General features: G+C 36.2%; 1 protein-coding gene, 1 non-coding gene and 1 pseudogene across 11 annotated transcripts in view; 1 reads left to right on the top strand and 2 right to left on the bottom strand.

Annotated features, from left to right (window-relative positions):
- Chd9 (chromodomain helicase DNA binding protein 9) overlaps positions 1-25,619 on the bottom strand; it is a 246,276-nt gene that overhangs the window by 129,221 nt on the left and 91,436 nt on the right. Inside the window, exon 2 of one of the 10 annotated variants that reach the window (XM_087206554.1) lies at positions 20,791-20,884. The exons of the other annotated variants lie outside the window; for them this stretch is intronic. Coding sequence (XP_087062680.1) covers positions 20,791-20,853 — 63 coding nt within the window. The 5' untranslated portion in view covers positions 20,854-20,884. The remainder of the gene's footprint in view (positions 1-20,790; positions 20,885-25,619) is intronic. 10 annotated transcript variants of the gene reach the window in all.
- LOC147830683 (U6 spliceosomal RNA) lies at positions 21,411-21,515 on the bottom strand. The gene has a single exon (XR_015449615.1). It is a non-coding gene; the product is annotated as a U6 spliceosomal RNA (small nuclear RNA).
- Positions 22,362-23,594, top strand: LOC110349931 (adiponectin receptor protein 1 pseudogene; annotated as a pseudogene).

The raw sequence follows: 25,619 nt of genomic DNA on the forward strand, positions 1-25,619 counted from the left end.
ATACAAACATATATATCATACATATCTATATATACAAAACTTAGCCCAGGCACAGAGGTGCATGCCTATAGTCCCAGCTACTTCCGAGGCTGTGACAAGAGGCCTGCTTGGTCCCAGGATTCAGGACCAGCCTGGGAAACACAGTGAGGCCCTATCTCTTTAAACAAGCAAACAAGCAAGCAAAAACAGAAAACAGAAGCACTTTGGAAATTACAAAGTGTTCTTAATCACATCATGCTAAAGTTTCATCGTGCACAATGCAAAATAATGAGAGAAACTACGTTTCTGGACATAATTCACACCACAAGAAAAAAATTATTTGTGGAAATAGGAGTGTTGAAAACTGCAGAGAAAGCAATATACATTCTTCAAGTGTCCAAGACAAGACTGGAAATGTAGCTCAGCTAGACAAGAGTCAAAAACAAATTCCAATAATACAATCATAAGTAGTTCTAAGCGAAAAAATAGTGTACCTGTCTATAAACATTGGTTGCAGCCACACAGATTTCAAAAAGCAAAGAACAAAAGAAAGTTACAAAACTAAGAACAATATGAAACACTGACCAGCAAGAATAGTGTCAGGAAGGCTATCTCCCACAATGATGTAATCTTTGACAAAATGATTGAAGATAAATGAAAATGCTCTGTTAGGTGTTCTGTACAAGAACAGCTAAGATCTTGAGAGCATGGTGTGTGTGGGTGAGGCAGATGAGACAGGGAAAGTAGATAAAAATGGGGATACAGAGAACATAATTCTTTGGGTATTACCATATTTATTTCTACATTATATTCCAAAGAAAATGATACTTAGCTATGAAAGGATATAACTCCAATGTTGGGTCCAAACCAGTAGAATCATGCTATGTTTAAGAATAGAAAGAGAAAATTTAAGTTTGTCAACTGAGGTCTTCCAAAGTTTATATTCTTTCTCTTCAGCTTGCCTTAAGCCTCTCTACTTGATTATGTATTTCCAGCTTAAATTTGTGGAAACTGCTGCTATCTAGTCTATTTCCTTGGTTCCTACTGGTCTTCATTTCAGCTTCATATCTTTTCAGCAACCCCACCAAATGAATGATCATATTTTTTAAAATGCAGATTACCAAAAATAATCTTATGAGCCTGAATCTGTAATTCTGCATGCATACACATACACACACACACAAAACTACTTAGGTATGAAAGAAATGGTACATACTTTTACAGGAGCTCGTATAAAAATATCAGGGAACTGTAATACTGTAAACTAAACAAGTATAATAAGCTGGCAAAATAATGTAAATGGAATCTTAAACTTCACAATCAGAAATATAAAGAATAAAGGAGGTAGTGATTACATTATACTTGAGTCTCACCATGAGAAATTCTATTTTAGTTTAAGAGGAACAGGAACTAGATCACTCATTCAAAACATTATTTGAACACACACCATCCACTGGACATTGTTGCAAATGGTCAGAGTAAAAGAATAAATACAAAGTTCCTTTCTAATGTAACTTACATTTTAAAGAAGCAAATAAGCAAAAAGGAAAAACAACGGTAAAGGCTAGGAAGAGAATGAAAATACATAAAATGGTGAAGTGACAGGATGACCATTTTAGAATGGATTGAGGGACAGTCTCACTGAGGAGGTACCATTAATACTGAAATCTGAATGAAAGAAATAGCCATATAAATATCAGAGGAAAGATGAATTAGCGATTATTTTAAGCAGGCTTTATAAACTACAAAGCAAAATGACCAATGTACTGGTTTTATAATTTAATAATTTTCCCAGATAACATTTGCACCAATTGTATATTTTTCCAGTCTGTTCATCTGTAAACTGTTCCACATTAGAACCAAGCACCCTGTATCTCAATTCCTGTCCAGATATTATCTGTTTGGGTCTCACAACTTTATGTTTATTCTTATTGCCTAAGACATTGTTTTTGAACTGCAAGCTGCAATCTCATTATGGGCCATCAATGTAGTGGATAGAGACTAGCTTCTTTATAAGTGAAATGGACCAGTGTTTTGTGAAACACTGGTAAAATCATAATGCATACACCTGTACATACACACATTCATAAGCATTTGTATATACTATAGACACCTATATGCTGGGTCCCAGTCAAAATTTTTAAAACATTAAAGATTCAGAAAATGTTTCCATTTTATTTAGCAGGAAGCTTATAATGCAATTCAACAGAGATTATTATTTTTGTCTGTACTATTCCAGAGGTGCTATCTATGGGGGGAAAAAGCCCAAAACTTATATTAGGAAGTACATTCCATAAGAGGAGAGGAATGTATATTATTTATCTGAAGCCCACCACCATACCTGTCATATTTGGGCCAAGCAAGGTGGTGCTCATCTATAATCTCAGTTACTTGGGAGGCTGAGGATCTTATGTTCAAAGTAAGCCTGGGAAATTTAGTGAGAGCTTGCCTCAAAATAAAAGTTAAAAAGGATTGGGGATATAGCTCAGTGAGAACTCCAATACTAGGTGCACTGTGGAGGGGGCAGAGAATGAGAGAGAGGGGAAGAGGGGAGAAGAGAGGAAGACTAGAGGGAGGAAAGGAGAGATAAACGAGAGGAAGGAAAGGGAAGGGAAGGGATAAGGGAAGGGAGGGGAAGGGAAAGGAAGGAGGGGGAAGGGAAGAGGAAAAGGGTAAGGGAAGGGGAGAGGGAAGGGAAGGGAAGGGAGAACGAAAGGGGGAAGGGAAGGGAGGGGAAGGAGGGGGAAGGGAAGAGGGAAGGGGGTAGGGGGAGAGAGAAGGGAAGGGATGGAAGGGAAGAGGGAAGAAAAGAGAAGAGGGAAGGCAAGGGAAAGGGGAAATGGAAAGGGGAAGAGAGAGGAAGGGGAAGGGAAGGGGGAAAGGAGGGAGGGAGGGAAGGAGGAAAGAAAGAAAAATGGTGAAGGAATGAGTGAAGACTATAACTTCCAAAAAGCTACATTTTTCTAACACTAAGTATATTTGTGTAATAAAGAATTTGGCCTTGCCCAAAGACAGGTTAGACTTTGCTCTTAGCTTCTTGGAGGTATGCCATACTTGACAGCAGTTCTACTGAGAAAAGAGATTGGTCACTTTGGATCTTAGGGTGGGGCTGGCTAAAAGAGAAAGACCAATCATGATTTAGCGTGGGGGCTTTTAGTTACCTAGTAGCAGTCAATCTGGAGATTGAGATCAACCACATAGGCAATCAATTATGCTTATGTACTACTAGAGTTCTAATTTTAAAAAGAAAGCAAATAAACTCTTGACACCAAGCCTCAATGATCTTCTCTGGTTGGAAATACTCCATGTACTGTATATTGTCACAAATCAATGCTAGGACCTTCCTTGGGGGATATATCCCCCTTCCTGAGGGGATATATCTATACCCAAACAACAGAAGCTTCATTTTGAAGACCTTGCAGACTCTACCTTTCTGGACTAATTTTAATTTCTTGCCTCCCCTGTAATAAAACCAGAATCATGAGTATAGCATTCAGTAGATTCTGTCTGCTTTAGATTTGTCTGCCAACAAATTATTGAAATAGGACCCCCTAAAACTTGCAGTTGTTGTTCAAAGTGAGGGCAATCTTGGGAATGTCCTAAGTGCTAATACTCCTCAAAGAAAATAATAATAATAATAATAATAATAATAATAATAATAATAATACAATGGATGGGAAAAATCACGAGATCTTAATCTACTATCTTCAAGTGTTAGCTCCAATTTAAAACACTGTCAATTTTTCATAAGACTTTTTGAAAAGTAGGATTGGCAATGATACCACTCTATAGAGTTTTTCTAGGAGTTTATCTTTAGAAAATCTGGACTGGGCCAGGGATGATTTAGCTTTGTGGTTCCACAGCCTGCCTTGCAAGCACAAAATCCCGAGTTCAAGCCCAGGTACCAAAAAAAAAAAAAAGAAAATCTGGACTGAGAAAACCACTTCCTTAAATAGTCCTAGGGAAAAGTCTAAACAAATCTGTACATAGGAACACATTCATGTGACAAAATTCAATATTCTTACCGTGAATTTTAAAAAATCACACGTTTGACTTAACAGAGAGGAGACACAAGAAGACATGACAGCTCACTTAAAATATCACATGGAAAAGGAATTACTTGTGAGACTTGAAAGAAAGCTCAATTCTTTAAACAAACACTGAATGCCTATTCTGAGTCAGGCACTACCTTGGTGTTACAAAAAATGGAGAAGTAGCCTCTCACTTAAAGAAACATTACTTGATAGTAGAAAACTACCACCAATAAAAAAACTGGGGAAACTATAAAATGAATGGTTGGAAAAGAGATATTCTTGGGGAAATGGAGTGAGCTCCGGATGAGAGAGAAGATTTCTATAATTCTAATCACAGAAAGCTCAAACAAAAAATGCTAGGTTGAACTAGAATTTTTTCTTTTTGGTACCAGGGATCAAACTCGGGACCTTGCACTTGCAAGGAAGGCATGATGCCACCAAGCTAAATCCCCGGCCCACTAGATGGTATATTTAATCCCACTCAATTCTGAGATTTTAAGGTTCTACTGAAAGGAGTGTTACTATTTAAAATAATTAAGACTGTACAAATAGGTTGGCTTCCGCAACAGTTTAATATTATGAGTCTCAATGTAAGAATATTTTCCTGCTTATAAAAAATGGGATGAGGTCTTCTGAATAATGTACCTAATTTTCTACTGTGATCTCAATGAATAAAGACCAGGCAGATCGCCCAAATATCAATTTCCTTGTGTAATGTTAAAGAATTTACTCAAATCCTACTATAATTATAAATAGGATACATGATTACGGACAAAAACATTTATATCTTATGGTTTATGGCAGATTTTAATTTGTATTATCTAATTTAATTATTCCATCCAGGAAATATGGCTGTACTATTGGTAAATTATTATTCCCATTATAAAACAGAGGAATAGACAAATCCCATAATCTTTCCTTTATACCAGACTTTCAATGTATCTCTGCCTTTTTTCTACTTCCTTATTTTCACATAGGCACTACATTCCCCATAGTAAGACCTCAACATCTACAGAACCTCAATTGGGACTGAAGGGTGTAGACACGGTTTGGGAAATTCTCTCTATGATTCTGATAGCAGAGAAGAATCTTTCCTGCTTGTCTACTTTGAGAATCACTTCTATATTTTCTTCTAAAGCAAAAATATTAATCATTAATCTATAAATCTTAAACTCAGGAAGATTGAGGGGATATATCTATACCCAAAAGCAAAACTTAGTTTCATGGGCAATGAAACACATAAAACTTTTAGTGTGGCTTAGAAACTCTAAATCCCAAATTTAACCCGACTGTTGTCTTTAAAACTTCACCATATGAAGACTGATGGATTGGTTCACTCATTTATTCATTTAACAAGTAGTACTGAATGCTTTTATCTTGGGGGTGGTGTGCGATACTAGGGATTGAACTCAAGGCTTTTATTTGTTTGTTTGTTTGTTTGTTTTGGTACCAGGGATCAAACTCAGGACCTTCCGCTTGTGAGGCAGGCGGCAGAATCACTGAGCTAAATCCCTGAATCCCTGGCTCATCAAGGCTTTTATACTGTGCTACATCCCTAGCCATTTTTAAATTTTGAGACAGATCTTGCTAAATTGCTAAATTGTCCCTGCTGGGCTTGAACTTGTGGTCTACCTGCTTCAGCCTCCCAGAGTGCTAAGATTACAGGCAGGTACTATCATACCCAGCTTCTGTCATTTATTTATATTAGGTCTTTTGTCATTTATATTTCTCACTTATTTATATGAAGCTTTTATGTTTATATTAAATATGCTGCTTTAAAAGAGTTGTCCCAGTATCTACTAAAATTGATCACTTACTGTGGCAGGTAGAATTTGAAGATAAATCCCTAATGACCCATGATCCTACATAAACCTTTCCTCTTGAACATGGGGTGAACCTTTGAAAATGATGGAATATTAGTGTATGTGATGACAGTGAAAGAATTTTACAGATGTAATTGAGATCTATGTTGAGTTAATCAAAGAGATTAACTAGGTGAGGGTAGTCCTGACCTAATTAAATGAGTATACACTGTATGAAGTCATTTGTCTAATATTCTTGAAAATGCAAAACTACCAAGATGGAGAACAGATTAGTAGTTGCTAAATATTAGGGATGAGAGAATAGAGTGATAGAGGTGAGTGTGGTCATAAAAGGGCACCATTAGGGCTCTTAATAGTGATAGAATTATGCAGTATCTTTATGATGGTAGATACATGAACCTACACATGTGACCAAAATTCCACAGAAATGCATGAGGACCTGGGCTTGATCCCCAGAACTGCAAAATCAATCAATCTTAGAAATTAATACATATACACACAAATGGTAGCATGTAAAACTGAAAAAATGTAAATAAAATTGGGATTGTAGCATTCAATATCCTCCTAGCTGTGACAGTGTACGTGGTTTATATAAGATGCTACTATTATGAGAAACTGAATAAAAGCTACAGTGGATTTCTTTGTATTTCTTTCAACTGAGTATTGATCAGCAATTATCTCAAAAAGCGTTTAAAAAGTCAAGAGTTTTGTCCTTCTCAGAGCCCAGATGCTCTCCTGCTAGCCTTGAAGAAACAAGCTATTATGAGTTCCATAACCACAAAGAAATGAATTTTATCAACAATTCTTTCAGTCTGAAAGAAGGCCCTGAGCCTCAGCAGAGATGAACACCTTGGTGACAGTCTCTGAGAGCCTAGCTATGCTGTGTCCAGACTCCTGACCCAAGGAAATGATGAGATAATAAATGTGTGCTCTTCTAAACCACTAAATTAAGCATGTGACAATCTGTTACTACACAGCATTAGAAAACAAATACATTCAGCTACTTGATGACTGCACACTATTCCTGAGTATATATCCAACGTAAACACATATAAAGCTCAATAACATGTAAAATTTTTCTATGCAGTTACAAGTCAGAATAGTGGATACCATTGGAATGTGGGCAAGTAGTAACCACAGGAGACTCAGAAGAAGAAACTACTTTTCTATTTCTTCACATGAATACTGTATATGATGTTTCTTCTGAAAATTTATTAAAAAGTTCACTGATAGGGCCAGGGATTTAGTTGAGTGGTGCCCCTGCCTGCCTAGCAAGCACAAGGTCTTGAGTTCAATCCCCAGTACCAAAACCAAAAAAACAAAAACAAAAACAAAAACAAGTTCACTGATAATTTATATATTTTCTGTGTTATACTGTAATAATATTTACATTAAAAGGTTTTAACTCGGCCCAGGGGTATAGGTCAGTAGTACAGCACTTGCTTAGCAAGTACAGGGCCTGGATTCAATTCCCAGCACCACCTGAAAAAAAAAACCCACACACAAAACATATATATATAAAGAGAGAGAAATCAATCAGAAGCTTATTATTTAATTTTACTATTATCATTAATCTGAGTGAACAATAATTCATTACTTCTAGATATTGAAAAGACCAAACTCCTCTCCTATTGCAATTATGTCTTGATACAAAAATTATTTTTCTTTATTAAATTAGTATGACATTTCAAGTGTTTTACTTCAGAAAAACGTAACATTTCACACTTCCTCCAATACCGGAAGAAATCTACAAAATGCTGTAAAAGGCCCAAGAGTCACCTTAACCAATGTTGTTAGTGATGGGGGAAAGGAAGAACAGAAGAAAAGTTATTTTAAAACCCACAATTGGGCCAGGGATTTAGCTCCGTGGTTCCACCACCTGTCCCACAGGCGCAAGGACTGGGAGTTCAATCCCCGGTACCAAAACAAACAAACAAACAAAAAACAACCCCACAATCAGTGAAGGAGAAGAAATTCAAACAAGGTTTAAATCTGTGCTCGTTTTAGGTATTTCTTTTTGAACATGGTCATCACCTCTCCAATTAGATTTCCAACTCTCAAATAACTGTTTTACTTATATTCTAGTAATATTGAACAATGACCAGGTGTGGTGGTGCACACCTATAATCCCAGCACTGCGGAGGATGACATAGGAGGATTGCCATGAGTTGGAGGCCAGCCAGGGAGATATAAAAGTAGACAGATAGCTATAGATAGCTTTTTTTTTTTTGGTACCGGAGATCAAACTCGGGACCTTGTGCTTTCAAGGCAGGCCACGGCACCACTGAGCCCCTGGCTCTAGCTATAGATAGCTATGAGCAAGTACAATATATATTAACAATGCAAAGCTAATTTACTATCAGAAAATCAATCAATATAATACAACTTATCAATAGAATAAAAACTTCAATCATGTCAAGTAATGAAGAAAAAAATTTTATGAAAATGCAACATGTTTTCATGATAAATATATCCACCAGATTAGGACTAGAACATCCACAACCTCTAAACAGAACATCTATGGAAATCCTACAACTAATATATTTAATGGTGAAAAACTGAATGCTTTTCCTAACATTACAATCAAGACAAGGACATCTGCTCTTGCCACTTCTATTTAATATTGTGCTGAAAATTCTAACCAGAGCAATTAGAAAAGACAAATTTTAAAGAATCCAGATTGCAAAGCAAGAGGTTAAATTATTTTTACAAGCAGAAGACATGATCTTTTATATTTTTAAAAATCCTAAGGAAAATACCTGCAAATCAAATATTAGGGACTGATATCCAGAATACAGTATATAAAGAATTCCTACAAAGCTGAAGATGTAGCTCAGGGGTAAGCACTAGCTTGGCAATGCATGAGGGCCTGGGTTCAATGCCCAGTTACTGGGAGAAGATATTTCTACAACTTAATAATAAAAAGAAAACCCAATTTAAAAATGAGTAAAATTGGGCCAGGGATTTAGCTCAGTGGTTCTGGCGCCTGCCTCACAAGCGCAAGGTCCTGAGTTCGATCCCCAGTACCAAAAAAAAAATGAGTGAAATATCTAGGCATTTCTCTAAAAGAATGTATACAAATCACCAAAGAGTCCATGAAAAGATGCTTGACAGCAATCAAGAAAAAACAAATCAAACCACAATGAGATAATACTGTACTTTACACCTTCAAGATGGCTCTAACAAAAAAGACATATAAGAACAAAGGTTGGCAAGTATGGAGAAATTGGAAACTTCATACACTACTAGGAATGTAAATGGCATAGCCGCTCTGGAAAACAATCTAAAAGTTACTCAAAAAGTTACAAACAGAATCATCATATGATCCAGCACTTCCATTTCTAGGTATATACCCACCCAGGAGAAATAAAAGCTTGTTCATAAACTTTTCAGAAGTATTTTTTGTAATAACCAGAAAGTGAAAAGAGGTATGTTACTCATAAATAAGTAAACAAAAAATATGTATCTATACAATGGAATATGATTTGGCAATAAAATGAATTAGTGTTATATGCTACAATATAAATTAATCTTGAAATGTTATAGCAAGTGAAAAAATCCATCAAGAAAAGATTACAGGGGCCGGGGATTTAGCTCAGTGGTGCCGCCACTTGCTCTGCAATTGCAAGGTTCCAAGTTCGATCCCCAGGTACCAAAAAAAAAGATTACATATTGCATGATTCCTTTTATTTATCCAGAATAAGCAAATCTATATACAGTAAGCAGATTGGTATTTGGCTAGTGTTTTGGGGTGATAGGAGAGAATGGAGAATGATTGCTAATGAATATGGGTTTTCTTCTGGGAATGATGAGAATGTTTTAAAAATGAATCTGGTGGTGAGTGCACAGCCCCACAAAAATACTGAAAACCACTGAACTATATACATTAAACGGGTGAATTACATCTAGATAGAACAATTATTAAAAAGAATAATGAATCTAGTGCAAGTAAAAAACTTTCTTTTACATTGTTATTAAATACTGTTATGACCACTTAAAAGAACCATATCCTTTATTCTAATATATTCCTTTTCTAGTCATTCCGTAAAAACCAAGCAATTCCTGTTAATCAAAAGCCTATTTCACCCATAAGGCCTTCCTACATAATCTTTAGGTCGAATTACAAATTGTAACTTACTCAATTATATGATAAAACTCAGTAAGACTGCAAAGCACCATAATTAATTTCTTCTGTATAAATACATCATGACTTTTTTTCTTTTTCCCCACCAGTATTGAGGATTTAAATTCAGAGCTTCATACATGCTAAGGAAGCACTCTACCACTGAGTCACATTCCAGCCATTTTTACTTTTTATTTGGATACAGGATTCACTAAATTGCCAAGGCTGGACTCAAAGTTACCATCTCCTGCCTCAGCCTTGAAATGACTGTGATTATAGGTTTACACCACTGTGCCTCGCCATTATGACATGCTTTTTAAGGTTGCCAAAACAATAATCAGAAGCTTGTACATTATACATGTATTACAATCTTGAAAGCTTTAGAATATAGCAACATTTTATATATTTATGCTTTCTTCACTGTTCAGCTTGACATTCATTCTTTTTCCTTCCATAATCACATATCTCATTACGAGTATACTACACCTGATATCCTCATTTTCTTACCACTTATGAACTTCTTTTGATTTGGTTCCTGTTCCTCCATAATTAAAAAAAAAAATTGTTCAAAGTCACCAATTACTTCCCACCACTACTCAATAATCTTTTATCTGTTTCTATCCTCTTCAAATATCTTTTAATTTCTGACACTGTTCATCCCTTTTTTTGGAATCTATTCCAATGGATACAGTTGCAATATGCAGTCTTAGAAATAATTATTCTTTAATTCCTTTCTTCTTTTTAATTTCCAAGATTCTGATTCCAAACTCTCGTTTTTTTATGCTACATTTTTTACTTTATTATCTTGTCCCACGCTGTCACTTATGGCTTTGTACCAGATACTTCTCCCAAACTTGTATCTTCAGCATTCTAGTTTTGTATCTTTCAAATGACTGTGGACATCTCACCTACAGTGAGTCATACTGCTCACTGTAGTCTTACTGCTTCCAGTCTGATCCAGTTCAAACCAGTTTATCCTGGCACAGCTTTTATTGTGGCTTTTCCTTGCCTAAGTCTTCACTTAGCCTGGCATTCAGACTCCTCAAATCTTACCATCAACACCATAGAGTCACTAAAATAAAGATACTTCCCCTTGTTTTAAAATTAGTCCAGGGCTAGAGTATAGTTGAGTGGTAGAGCATTTACGTCACAAATGCAAGTTCCTGGGTTCAAACCAGCACCACAAAAGAAAAAAAAAATCTACAACATAAAATCATTACATACACAAGGCCATATCTTTTCTTTTGGTGTCATGTCATCAATCTTTTAGTGATTAATAAAGATTAAATGAAATATTTTTAAGAGTTTAGAAAATATTCAAAAAAAATTAGCCACGTGTCACACTAAATATCACATGGATTAGTTCATATGAATACAGAAAACAATCTTATATGGGGGGTACCAATATTATCCACATTTTATGGTGAAGAATACTAAAGTTTAGAAAGATAAACAAACTTGTCCAAGGTTACATAGCTGTTAAGTGGAAGAAAGGAGTGTAAAACCTAGGGCTACCAAACTCTAAAGCTACTATTTTGTTCTACTGTTAATATCTAATTATACAATTATTTGGTTATCATTGTTCTTGTTGAAATTGTTTTTGTGATGTTGGGAATGGAATCCAGGGCTTCATGTGTGCTAGGCAAGTGCTCTATCACTGAGTTACATCCACACCCCTAATTACAGAACAGTTTTTAACACAGAAAAATAAACTGACAAGCATCAAATGGCATTAGATGCTAATGTCTTACTTATTTGCACCAAACCTGTCTTTTCAATAAAGTGTTAGATAATAACCCTCTGCTCTATTTCTTTCCCTTGCCTCCTTGGATTATTTGAGGAGGGAAGTAGCACTGGGGATTGAACCCAGAGCTACTTCCCCAAACCTTTTCTGGTTTTTTCTGATACCGGGGATCGAACTTGGGTCCTTGCGCTTTCGAGGCAGGCGGCGGAACCACTGAGCTAAATCCCCAGCCCACCTTTTCTATTTTTTGAGAGAGGGTCTCATCAAGTCTCTAAATTGCCCAGATAGAGTTTCAACTTGTTATCCTTTTGCCTTAGGTTCCCAGAGTTCTAGGTTTTTCAGACATGGGCCACCACATGCAAGGCTCTCCCGAGAGATAAGACAGACAGATAGATGGACGGAGAGACAGACAGAAAGATACAGAGACACACACACACACACACACACACACACTTCTTCATACACCTTCCCCTCTGAAGTTATACACAAAGGGAAAAGACATGTGACAGTATTAGAATAGTGGTTTGCTCAGAAAGAAATGAATGGGACTAGGAATTTCAAAGATTATCTATAGGTTTTTATTTTTAAATGACAACATTTGAAACAAATGTTACATCAATTAAACCTAGATAATGGATTCATGAGTGTTTTTACTCTACTTTGTACACTTTTTTTAGTGCTACATTCAGTACCAATATATGGGTTAATGTTGAACCAAGGCTTAGTTTATAAACTGATATTTTTATCTTGTTTTTAGGAACCAGTACTTTTAAGTGGCCAAATCATTTTGATTCTTTTTTTTAATTACTTTTTATTTTTGTTTCTGTGGTATTGGAGACAAACCCAGGGGTGATGTACCACTGAACTATATCCCCAGTTCTATTTTTTTTGAGACAGGGTCTTGCTAAGTTGTCCAGGTAGCCCTCAAACTCTTGATCCTCTTGCCTCAATCTCCCAAGTAGCCGGGATTATAGGCAAGTGCCACTTTGTCCAGCTAAATTTACTTTTTCATTTAATTAGGCTAGATTTCTTTCTTATAGTTTAAATTACCATGCATCTTTAAATAAGTCCTGAAGTCTAATCAATGAAGAGTTTTTCTAAAAATCAAAAATATGAAAAAAAATCACCTCTCCTAGAACCTAAGAATCCTTCAAGTCAAACATACCATTGAAATGGTAACAGAAATTGCAGCAGACCCAGATGAAGAGTTCTCACCAAGAGTCTTTCCAGAAAATGGCAGTTTAGGTGAAACTGTCTCCAAAACATTATCCTTCCATTTGACTAAGCTATTCCCCTTCTAGGTATCTTCCAGAAAGAGTTAAAGACATCATAATTACAGTGATACCTGCATACTTATGTTTATTACAGCATAACTCATAATAGCTAAATCTTGGAAGCCTATATGTTCATCAACAAGTAAGTGGATAAAAAAAATGCGGTATTTATACACAAGAGAGGACTACTCTGCCATAAACGATAATTTTGAGTCACTTGAGGGAAAATAGATGTACCTTCAGGCCATAATGTTAAGTGAAAGAAATTAGACACACAAGCTTAAATATTACAACGGTTTCTCTCATATAAGAAACCCAGAGTATCAATAATTTAAATAGCAAAATAAAAGATAGATTATAGGAAATAGGGAGATAGATCTTTTGAAAATGGGACCAAGAGATGGAGGGAAGGGAAAGAAAGGAAAGGAAGTAAAAAGAGTTTTATGTAGAGGTATCAACTACCCATGATGAATGTAATTGTTACGTGCTGCAAATATGTACTGATAAAATTTTTGAAAATTAAAAAACAAGAAAAAAATTATCCTGATACTACAATACATCAATCTTTATTAAGAATAAAATCATTGCCAGGTGTGGTGGTGCACACCTGTAATCCCAGCACTTGGGAGGCTGAGGCAGGAGGATTGCCAGAGTTGGAGGCCAGCCTGGGCTATATAGTGAGTGAGTTTAAGGCCAGCCTGCATTACAAAGCAAGACCCTGTCTCAAAAAAACCAAAAAAGTAAAAAATAAATAAATAAATAAAATCATTAAATAAAAAAGTAATCGCAAGCCTATCAGTTTTTTTGCAATAAAAGTAAATACTGATATAACTAAAAGCTGCAAACTATATCAAGTGTATGTGATAATTAATCATGCACAGTAAATTGTTTTATTTATTTATTTATTTTTTGGTACCGGAGATCGAACTCGGGTCCTTGCGCTTGCACAGGAGGCAGTGAAACCACTGAGCTAAATCCCCGGCCCTGTTTTATTATTTTTAATGAGAAACTTGACCTCAACAACTTTTTTAAGGTTACTATCAACTAAAGATATTAGTGTGCTAAATGTTAATTCTTCTAGTATCATTTTGAGACATTAAGCTTGCTTACATATAGAAAAAACAAAATTTTAAAGCATCTGACTTGCCTATATTAAGTCATTTAACACTCAGAAGCATATCCAAGCTACTGCAAAAAAAAAAAGTTTAGTAGAGCCAGGAGCAGTGGTGCACACGTGTAATCTATAATCCCCACACTAATGAAGCAGAGGCAGGAGGACAGGCCTGAATTTGAGGTTGCCTGGGCTAGTGAGATCAAGTCTAGTTAAAACTTGTGAGGCCCTGTCTCAAAAAAAAAAAAAAAAGTTTACACAGTAACTGAGCAAAAATTAATTTTTTTAGTTTTTTTTATTTTTTGGTACCGGGGATCGAACTCAGGACCTTGTGCTTGCAAGGCAGGCACTGGAACCACTGACCTAAATCCCCGGTCCTGTTCTTTTAGTTTTAATCATGATTTATCGTACTGGTTTGCTCATTCCTAAAAGTTTCATATAATCATTTCAATTTTTGCTTAAGTATGTCATATTTAAATTACATCATAATTACTGCTCTTAAAATTTTTTGCATAAGAATGTTATTTATCCTTATCTTCAACTATTAACATTCTAAAATAAGAAACTTGAGGGCCAGGGATTTAGTTTAGTGGTTCCCTCGCCTGCCTCGCAAGCACAAGGTCCCGAGTTCGATCCCTGGTACCAAAAAAAGAAGAAAATAACCACGAAACAGCCAGTTAGATGGTTCCCTTCCATCTTTCTTTTGGGCCAGGGATTTAGCTCAGTGGTTTCGCCGCCTGCTGTGCAAGCAGAAGGACCCGAGTTCCATCCCCTGTACCAAAAAATAAAGAAAGAAAGAAAATAAGAAACTGGAAAAACTGTGGCTTTCATACTCATTAGAGATGCCTGCTTTAATAATCATATCATTAATAAATATCAGAATGGTGCTGATATGCACTTAAGAAGTCCACAGAACTGAAAATTAAACATATGACTTCTCTACGTTTCAATGTCTCCCAACCAAAAGTATTTCCCTTTGTATTTGCCCTTAGTATATCACTAACAGTTTGTGAATATTTATAATCCCTTTCATGCTTATCTCCCCTCAAGAGAAAAGAAATTTAAGGAGATTCTTAGCACAGCATTTGTCTTCTTACACAAGTCCTTTAAATTTACCTCAGTTTTAGCCAATAGTTTCCCAGAAAGAAAAAGTAAATTGGGCATGATGGCACACATCACAGTCCCAGTTACTTGGGAGGATTAGACAGGAGGATGGCTTGAGCCAGGAAGTTCCGGCCAACCTGGGCAACATGGAGGGAGGACAGAAGGAAAGGGGGAAGGGAGGCAGGGAGGGAGGGAAGAAGGAAGCAACCCCAGAAATATATACCCATGTGTTACAGATGAAAAACCTAAGGAATAACTTTCCTAAATCTACTATGATAGTAGATGGCAGGGCCAGGACCTAAACTCAGTTCTTCTGGCTCCAAACCCAGTGTTTTCCCATTTTATCTGAGATACTGATACTTGAAAATCCATCCTTAAAAGACTAAAATTCATTAATTCAACTTTCTAGTCATTATGGTTCAATTCCTGTAGGAAGAGATACAGCCACATAACTGCATCAAGATGGTACTCAAAACAAATAATATAACTGAATATGTTAATAACATAAAATACAATTGTCTCTTAGAATCTGTGAAAGATTAGTTTCAGGACCCCCCATGGATACCAAAATCTGCTCAAGTCCCTCAAATAAAATAGTATAAGTATTTATATATGGAAACAAATATGTTTGTATTTTATAACACAACATATTAAATATAAATATTTTACCATAGTATGGTATTGTTCTCATTTATCACCCTTAAACACAATAGAGTTTTACCTATGAAAGAAATCTGCCAACTCTCTGTGAAAGCAAGCAAGTCATGATCTTTCTAACACTCTTTGATTTTTTGTATGAGGATATAGTAAAGTTTGGTCCAGCTCTAAAGTTCTGAGTCCATGAAAAGTCAATGTAAACTTGCAGTGTTTTCACTACAAGTGAAAGCATAAAAGCATACATTCACATGGGAAAAAAAATCTTGCTTAAAAACTGTCCCCCTTCCATAATTTGTAAGGTATTCTTTGCACACTGAAAGTGCAAGGAAGGTATTATTTACAAAGTTGACCACAGCAAATGATCAAATTTTATATAGCTGAAAACTGGTCCATGTTTCCTAATTAGATAATTATCGTATCTTTCCATATTACTAGCCATACCACATTTCATTAAAATATTTCCTTAATTTTTTGGTACTGGGGATGGAACTCAGGTCCTTGTGCTTGCAGGGCAGGTGGTGGAACCACTGAGCTAAATTCCCGGCCCCAATTAATTTAAAATCATTTAGTCCAATTACTCAGAGAAACCTGATCACTATGTTAGTATTCCAAATAGCTTTGTATTCATGTTATAATAATGGGAACAAAGTCTGACTACTCTGTAGGTCCTTACTCATTATTTTCAATTTCAGATATTAATAATTATGAATAAATGAACAGTCTTAATGTATTTGAGAGTATATCTCATCAATACAATTAAATTCCACACAATTTTGTTAGTCCTACTTTGAAGTTTTGCTTGAATGTGCTGCTCTTCTTATACTGCACTAATTCACAAATTTCTCAGCAATCACTGGCTTTTCCCTACTCTGGAATTTACTTCCTGCTCATCTTTCACCCTTAAGTATGGATGCCTGAGGTCAATAGCCTAAAGCTACTGTTAACAACTCCATTTTGTTATTCTGATTGCTGGGAGACACCCACAGTTTATCTCTTCTACAATGTGACATAGTACATAGTTTAATACTAATGAGGATCAAGTTTCAGAGCTAGTAAATATTGTACAAATTGTCAACTGAAAGAACATTTTAATCTAAAAATTTGACAGAAATGTCAAAACCAAAAACTATTCCACTTTATTTGAAAAAGCAACTACAAAAGAAATTTTTAGTATTTCTATTTTGTGCATTATCTTAGTCTGACAACTAAGAATTTTAAAACTTCTTATATGCCATGTCATGTTAAATTCACAGTCTTAAATTAATAAATAAGGAGATAGTACCTTACAAATTTTACTTAAGGGGATAATCTAAATTTAGGTAGTTTTAGGGCCAGGGATTTAGCTCAGTGGGTTCGACGCCTGCTGCGCAAGCTCAAGGACCTGAGGAACATACCAAAACAAAAAAAAACCAATAAATTTAGGTAGTTTTTCATTTTTGTCTAGGGTACAGTGGAATGAATATGTTGCTACTGAAAAAAGTAGCAAAGAGCTTGAGACCTTCTGAGTTCAATGGTCATAAAGAAAGTACAACAAATTTTCTTTAGTTTTATGTAACTTTTCCTCTCTTTTCATGATAACATAAAAATTAGTTATGTTTCTGCTTAAGATAATTTTAAAATATCTAATGTGTTCCCAAAGAGTCTTACTTAAGTAAGGGTAATTCTGGAAATGAAAGAATAATCATCAAAAATGTGAACATACACAGTGATTTAGCTCAGTGGTACTGCAGTCTGCTTCGAAAGCACAACATCCTGAGTTTGATCCCCAGTACCACAAAAATGTGAACATACAAGACTATGCTATAAAAAAAAAAATCTAAGATTTCTCTTCATCTTTTCCTAACAAAGCATTCTGCCACTATCACCATTACAGCTGAGGTATAATTAAAGTTTTTAATGTTTAATAGAATATATTTCAACTATCTGGAAAATTTACTTATTTATAACCAATAATTTTTTGACATTGCTGGATACAGGTGGACACATCATATTTCCGTACTTTTTTCATCTGTAATTGCCACTCAGGAGCTCAACAGATAATATAAATGTCATATTCAACTGTGAAACCTAAATTATAACCAGAGCATCTTAAAAAGTTGCTATAATGTACCAATTTAATCTTTTCTACCCAGTGCACAAATTCTATCTATGATCCATCTTAGCTATTCCATCTCCTTGCTTTCAGTTAAAGAGCTTTATTTCAAACTTCAAACATTTAAAGTCCTTCAAACATTTAAAGGTAAGTGTGTTTACCTTTAGGTGACATGTTATTATCATTTTAAACACAATCTTGTAAAAATACCAGAATGCTTTTAGAAGGAATATACACTTTCATTTAGTTTTTTAATCTTGTTTTGAGGTAGTTTTTCCTTTGCTAATGAATAAATTATTACCAGTACAGGCAAAAAACACCAGCCACATGTTTTTCTTCACATAAAGCAGATAGGGCCGGGGATGTAGCTCAGTGGTACTGCCACCTGCCCGGCAAGCATAAGGTCCTAAATTCGATCCTCAGTTCCAGACAAAAAAATTCAATATCCACATAAAGCAGCTAGGTGTAGTGGCACACACCTGTTGGGTCCAACTTGGGCAACTTACAAGATCCTGTCCTAAAATTTGAAAAAGTGCTGGGGATATAATATAGCTTAGTGGTAGAACCCACGAGCTAAGCCTTGAATTCAACCCCAGTAATGAAAAAACAAAACAAAAAGCAAGCAGGCCAGGGATTTAGCTCAGTGGTTCTGCCACCTGCCTTGCAAGAGCAAAGACCGGAGTTCAATCCCCAGTACTGGAAAAAAAAAAAAAGGAAGGTTTAAAGCAAGTTTAAAAAAAAAAATCAGTATATTTTTTAATGGGGAGAGAAGGAAACCATTTAGTACATTATTATTGTTGTTATATATTATAATACATTAACATACTTTGAAGTAAAGTTAAAATGGAGTTAAGTTGGGTTGAACCCACATGGCCACTGTTCATTACTTATCTTCTCTGTTCCTCACCTTCCTTTCAATTAAACTGAAAGAAATCATCATGTCCAAATAAAAGAATTATTGTGTACAGCATTAATACGTGTAGTATATTAAGAACAGGGCTTGGCACAAAGTGTTTTATTGGTTAGCTATTACAATTTCTTAATATGCATCTGATTTAAAGTCAGTTATTATGATAATTAAGCAAGAAATAAAAATATGAAGCTATTTTAATCACCTTGATTCACATTTTTCTACTTCTCAATAATCTCTTTTATACTGTACTTTAGCAACCTTACAATGGCAAACTATTCAGCCAATCAAAATCATTTCCAGAAAAAGATTTAATGACATGAAAAATGTATAAAACATATTGATGGAAGATTAAAAACTAATTTCCCCAAAATTATAAACTGTATGCTCTCACTTTTGTTTCTTAAAAATGCAAAAATATGAAATTGAAGGATGGGAAAGACAATAGATCTTAAGAGACAATATAATAAAATATCAACAGAGGCTATAATTTGGTAATGATATTACAATTAACTGATTTTCCATTTTCTATATAATCTAGTCATTTATAACAATCATGAATTTAATTTATCAAAACAAAAATCTTAAAATATGCCTTACATGACCTGCCCAAACCTGTCTTTGGGTTGTTTTTAAAAGTTTATCAACTGTTAAAAGAAATTCATTGGAATAAAAAAGCCAACAATGCATTACATATAAGCACATCCCAATTCTATTTCCTGTTTTGATTGCTAGTTCAGCCCCATCCTACATATTTCACTGCCATGAAACTTCTTTACTAAATTTATAAACACTGAAAGATCACACACAGTGCTTCATATTATTTTTACTTCACAATTATGAGAAAAACTAAATGGTCTGTGTTATAAAACAAGCAGAAAATATTTGACTTGAGAGCAATGAAAAGTTAAGTGCTATTCTCTCAAAATTCCTTTGCTCCAAAAAGTAAAATGAAGATAAGCTACTATTTTCTAGCCTGTTTGCAGATACAAATATTTAGAAATACTCACTACCAAAACCTTAAGCCTTTCCCCCCTGGCTTTCAGGCTCCTTATTTTTAAGTAGTGTAATTCTAGAGTCAAATATATAAAAAGGAATCTCATCAGCATACCATTTTTCACAATGGGCAAGGACTTCAAGGTACTCCAAGATATTTGAAATTGTAACTACAATTATTCCACTTCACTTGAGGAAAAAGAAAAAACAAGGCTTAGAAATATTCCTTAACCATCCAACATCTTCATTTGAGTTTCCTATAATTCTCAAAATTAGTGATTTTTCAAACACAGATTAAAGAATATCTTATTTAAGCTGTAACAAAATATAGCTCATTTATTTTTATGAACTAAAAAAGCCATTCTATTATTTTAAATCTCTAAACTTCTGTTATAATACTAATTTTGAAATTATTAGTTACAGAAATTGATTTATAAAAAAAAAAATCAAAAATTTTCTTTCTATACAATCTGAAGAAGCATCACAGTGATGTAAGAACTCCTTACAGGTATGTGTTAGTTAATAGTATCTATAACCATCCAGAACATGCCAAATATTTCAAGGACAAAAAAATCTTATACACTGTCAGAATCTGTCATAAATTTCACAGATGAAGTCATTTAAATTTTACATATTTAGGGTATATGATCTACAGCTCAGAAAAATATAAAACTGATACATAATCCACTATATAATTCCCTACGTACTCCAACATTCCATCTTTCCTCTACACCACCGCAATAAACAAAACCCAAATAGCGCATTTTTGTAGTACTGGAGATTGAACCCAAGGCTGGCCTTCCACTGAGCTACATACCCACCCTTTAAAATTTTTTTTTAAATAAAAATTATAAGAGAGGGATTCCATTTGTCAGCTTTCTCATCACTAGACACAATACCCCACACCCCCAATTTGAAGAAGGAGAGGTTTAATTTGGCTTACAATTTTAAAGGAATTCAGTCTACGGTCATCTGGCTTCAAGGCAGAAATATGGCAGAAGGGCATGGTGGAGCAAAACTGCTTAGTTCAGGAAGGCCTGGAAGCAGAGCAAGGGAACAGGGCCAGAGAAAGGAGCAAAGGACAGATAAAGACCACAAGGTCACGCCTCCATGACCCACCCAGACACATCTAGAAGTATGCTCCACCAATCCCTCTAGCAGATCCCAGAGCCAATCAAGTTGACACTCCACCCTAACAGCCACATTTGCTCAATCACTAAATTGCCTAGGTTGGGCTTGAATTTGTAATGATATTGCCAGGGCCTCCTAGAGGGCTGAGATTACAAATATCGCTTTTTAACACTAAGAAACATAAGAAATTTGAAGGAGGCATGGTGGTACATACCTGTCATCCCAGCTACTCTGGAGGCTGAGGCAGGAGAATCTCAAGTTCAAGGCCAACCTTGGCAATTTAGCGAAACCCTGGCTCCAAATCAAAAAATTTTTAAGGGCTGGGAATGTACCTCAGGGGTACAGCTGTTGTGTAGCATGCACAAAGCCCTGGGTTCAATCACTGATAATAAAAAAAGAAAAGTTATAGGAAACCTGAGAACAGACTTTAAAAAATATATGGAACACTTCACAAATTTGTGTATCATCCTTGCACAGGGGCCATGGTGATCTTTTCCGTTTCTTTCCAATTTGAGTATATTGCTGCCAAAGTGAGCACTGGACTTAGTAAGTCAAAAAAGTAATTCAAACACACTGCCCTGTACGAATTTTGGACATATTAAAATAAATCAGCAAAAACCAATAAGTTAGCAAATTTAAAACTCTGAAGCAAAAGGGAGATTTAAAACTTTATTAATTTATCAGTATAGAATAAGCTGATTTTTGAAAGATTGTCTATGATGTGTCTGAAAAGAATTTCTCTTAGCTGCTGGGCATGGTGGCGCATGCCTGTAATCCCAGGACTCAGGAGGCTGAGGCAAGAGCATGGGTTCTCTGGAGTTCAAGGCCAGCCTGAATATAGAGAGACCATGTCTCAAGAAGAAAAATTATCTTAGATGACCAGGTATCCATAAGCTACCAGAGACTACTTTATACTACTGTATCTTCAAAATTTGAGTTTTTGTTCTACGCTAAGGATTCAACCCAGGGCCTGCTGGGCCAGTGCTAAATTACCAACCTCTCCTTACTACTTTTTTTTTTTTTTTGGTACGGGGATCGAATTTAGGACCTTGTGCTTAAGAGGCAGGCACGGTGCCACTGAGCTAAATCCCTGGCCCTTCCTTACTACTTTTTAAAACCAGGAAAACATCTTTAGAAAAACATGAATTGAAAAACAAAACACAGGCATCCCTGCCAGCATGGGGAGGGCAACTAAAATGTTGCTTGGGGCCACTTGCCCCCTGCAGGGGCCCAAAGCTGTGCTTAGTTTCCCCTGGGGCTGGCTGGGGGAGGGGTCTGGGCCAGAGCATGCAGATCCAGGCTGACCTGGCAGCCCAAGCTCAGGGCAGCTCGCCCCACTCCATCCTGAGGGACCTGACTTGCTGGGTTGTAAACATTTCCAGACCCTTCCACTATGCCACATCCAGGCTACCTCCAAAGTAGTATCCTACCTAAGGGTGGGCTGCTTGGTCCTTCCTGTCTCCTGCCTCCCAGTAGTCCTGTGTTTGCCATCACTGAAGATCCCTGCCCTCTGGGGCTGTGAGATCCCAATCCTTCCCCAAGCTGAAGCTGCAGGGTATTGAGGTACCAGTCAGATGTCTTCCCACAAAGGATCTGTGGTGGCAAACGTCAATGGAGCTCCTGCCAGCAATAGGGAAACTGACATGGTAGAACTGGCTGAATTGGGACCCCTGGTAGAAGAGTAGGGCAAAACCAACCCAGCCAAAGCCTTAGAAGAGCAAACACGCCTAGTACCCTAGGTAGAAGAGGAAGTGCCGGTGCTGGCACCCTTGCCACATTATGCAATGGAGGAGTTCCTTTATAAGATCTGAAAAGGACACTGTAGGATCATCTCACATGATGTGCTTCTTGACTGGCTGAAGGACATGGTCACACACCACCTATCCCCTTTCAGACTTGCTTCAAGAGCATCTTTCACATTGACCCAGAAACTAGCAACATCTGGCCCCATCTAATTGGTTTCTTGATGTTTGACCATGTAGGTACTTCATAGCTCCTCTAATGGAGAAGGTGGTTTGGGGGATATTCTTTAGGGATGCAGTGCACTGCCTAAGCTTCTGGATCTTCCATACTTTCTACTGTCATTCAGGGAAAGTTTCATGGACTTTCTCCAAACTGGATTATTCTTGGATTGCTCTACTGATTGTAGGAAGCTTTGTCTCTTGGCTCTATTACTCCTTCATGCTCCCCACAGCCTAGGCTCATCTACTGCTCCATAGTTGGTGTTCTGGGCATTCTGCCATCATTGTGGCACAGTGGGACCAGTGTGTCACTCCTCAGCAGTGGCAGACAAGGACAGAAGTATTTCTTGGACTTGGCTTGAGGGATATTGTGCCCACCATGCACTTACTATTGAGAAAGGTTTTGTCAAGGCCACCACAGTGGGCCAGGTGGGCTGGATTTTTTTTTCTTGGCTATAATGGACAGATGGCCTTCACATTGCTCAGATTCCTGAGCATTTCTATCCCCCAAAATTTGACATATGCTTCCAATCTTGACAGATTTTTTCATAGGCTGGTGGTGGCAGCAGCCTCTGTCTACTTCTGCAGGGATTCCAAGCTTCAGGAATTCCATGATGACCTAGAAGGTGGCTGTACGGATGACTCGCTTCTCTGAGCCTTCCCACCTGAGAGATGGAGGAGCAATTTCCCAAGTGTCTTAAAAAATAACTTCTTTGCTGAAGAACCTGAGTGATCTCTTTCAAGAAGAAACCTCTTAGAGAATTCAGTACCAATCAAGCTTCAGCTCATTTTCATAGCCACTGGGCAATAAACTTTCCATTTCCAGCCCCCAGGATGCAGATGATTAAGATAGTCACTCCCTTCCTTTACAAGGCAATTACTGGTCTCTTCTAGAGACAGTACTTTAAAGCTCAAGTTGAGATTTTACACCCTCCAACCATTTGGGAAAATTATGGAGTGGAACTCTTCAGAAATTGTTTTTATCCCCGAAACGAAAATGACCTTCTTTTACCCCTATGCCCTCCGTACTTTGTAACATGGCTTGTAACAAGCCATCCATTTTTGTAGCATACTTTTCAAAAATAATTACAATCTGGTCCCATCTTTCTAGGGCCTAGATCTACTTTACACAGCAGGAAGAATTAAGCTACCAACTTTTACATAGCCTGGCTAATCATGGAAGTGTGTCCAGGCTTCAAATAATTTGTTTTAATTTTTTTCTTGGTACAGTAATATAAAATTAAAATGGGAAAGATATTTAATACTAAGCTTTAGAAAGAAACTTTCCTTGCTAGGTGTCTTGATGCAAAGACTATGATGTAATGAAAGTAAAGAAAAAAAACCCCAACAAAAAGATGAATTAAAATGATGACTGGCCTTAGAAAAACAAAATTAAGAAGTAAAATGAATGAATTTTGTCATTCATAACTTCAATTATACAATGGGCAAGGTGATTAATCAAATGTATTGGAAATCTACATACAAAGTGGATACATGAACTTAAATCAGTAAGTATTTTCTTGCAGGGTCCTTATAAGATGTTTGATCCTCCTCCAGTAGAGGGAGCAAAATCATAATATTCAATTCACATCAGAGGAAGGGGAGATGGGTTTTTCAGTGCCTTTTAAGTATCTCTACACCTGTCTAGACATTATAAAAACTGTGTTGAAAATACTATTTGAAATAGAATTAAAATAGAACCAATGGAAAAGATAAAGATTTGATCTTCAAATAAGGCTTTGAAACAAACAAAAAAAACCCCCCAAAACTGGTCCCTCAACATTTAATTTCAAGAACCATGGTATATTTCAATGTCTACTATTGCTCACAGATAACCAAGGGTTAATGCATTTTATTTTATATTTTCTGAGACAGGGTCTTGCTATGTAGTTCAGGCCAGTCCTGAACTCACTATGTAGCCCATGCCAGCCTTGAACTCACAGCAATCCTCTGCTGGGATTACAGGCATGTGCTACCATGCCTGGTGTTAATGCATTTTATAAATTTTTAACTTAACAACAAGATTTGAGAAATACAGAACATCACATGAAATATCTTTTTATTGTAAAAGTAATAAATGACAAAAATTATAGAAAACTAGTGAAAAAAAGTATAACTGTACTCCTCTTAAACAACTTATTTCTTTCTGGCATTTTTTTCACATACATATTTTAATATTATTATAGGGTGAAAAGCACAATTAAGCTGGAAGGAATGGTGCTACTCAGGAGGCTGAGGTAGGAGGATCACAAGTTCAAGGCCAGCCTGGACAACTCAGTGGGATCCTGTCTTAAAATAAAAGTTAAAAAGAGCTAGAGATGCTCAGTGGTTTCACTGCCTGCCTTGCAAGTGCAAGGTCCTGAGTTCAATCCCCAGTTACTAAAAAAAAAAGAGCTGGAGATGTAGCTCAGCGGTAAAGCAGCTCTAGGTTTAATTCCCAATACCACAAAAAAGTATAATTATAAAAAGATTTATTATTAAGTACTTTATAACCATAAGCTAGGCACAGTCCTGAGCAATTTTATGTTACAACTGTTAAATTTTAAACCTTATTGATAGATCCTATTAGTATTTTATATATTAAGAATGAGAAAAAAAGAGACACAAAGAAATTATATAACTAGCTAAAACTCACACAGCTACTAAGAAGAGTCAAGACCCATGTGTTCTAGTACCATAG

Source organism: Heterocephalus glaber, unplaced genomic scaffold (assembly GCF_053883595.1).
Source record: "Heterocephalus glaber isolate CG9 unplaced genomic scaffold, H.glaber_assembly_v1.0 deba00000071, whole genome shotgun sequence".
In the NCBI taxonomy this organism is placed as follows: domain Eukaryota; kingdom Metazoa; phylum Chordata; class Mammalia; order Rodentia; family Bathyergidae; genus Heterocephalus; species Heterocephalus glaber.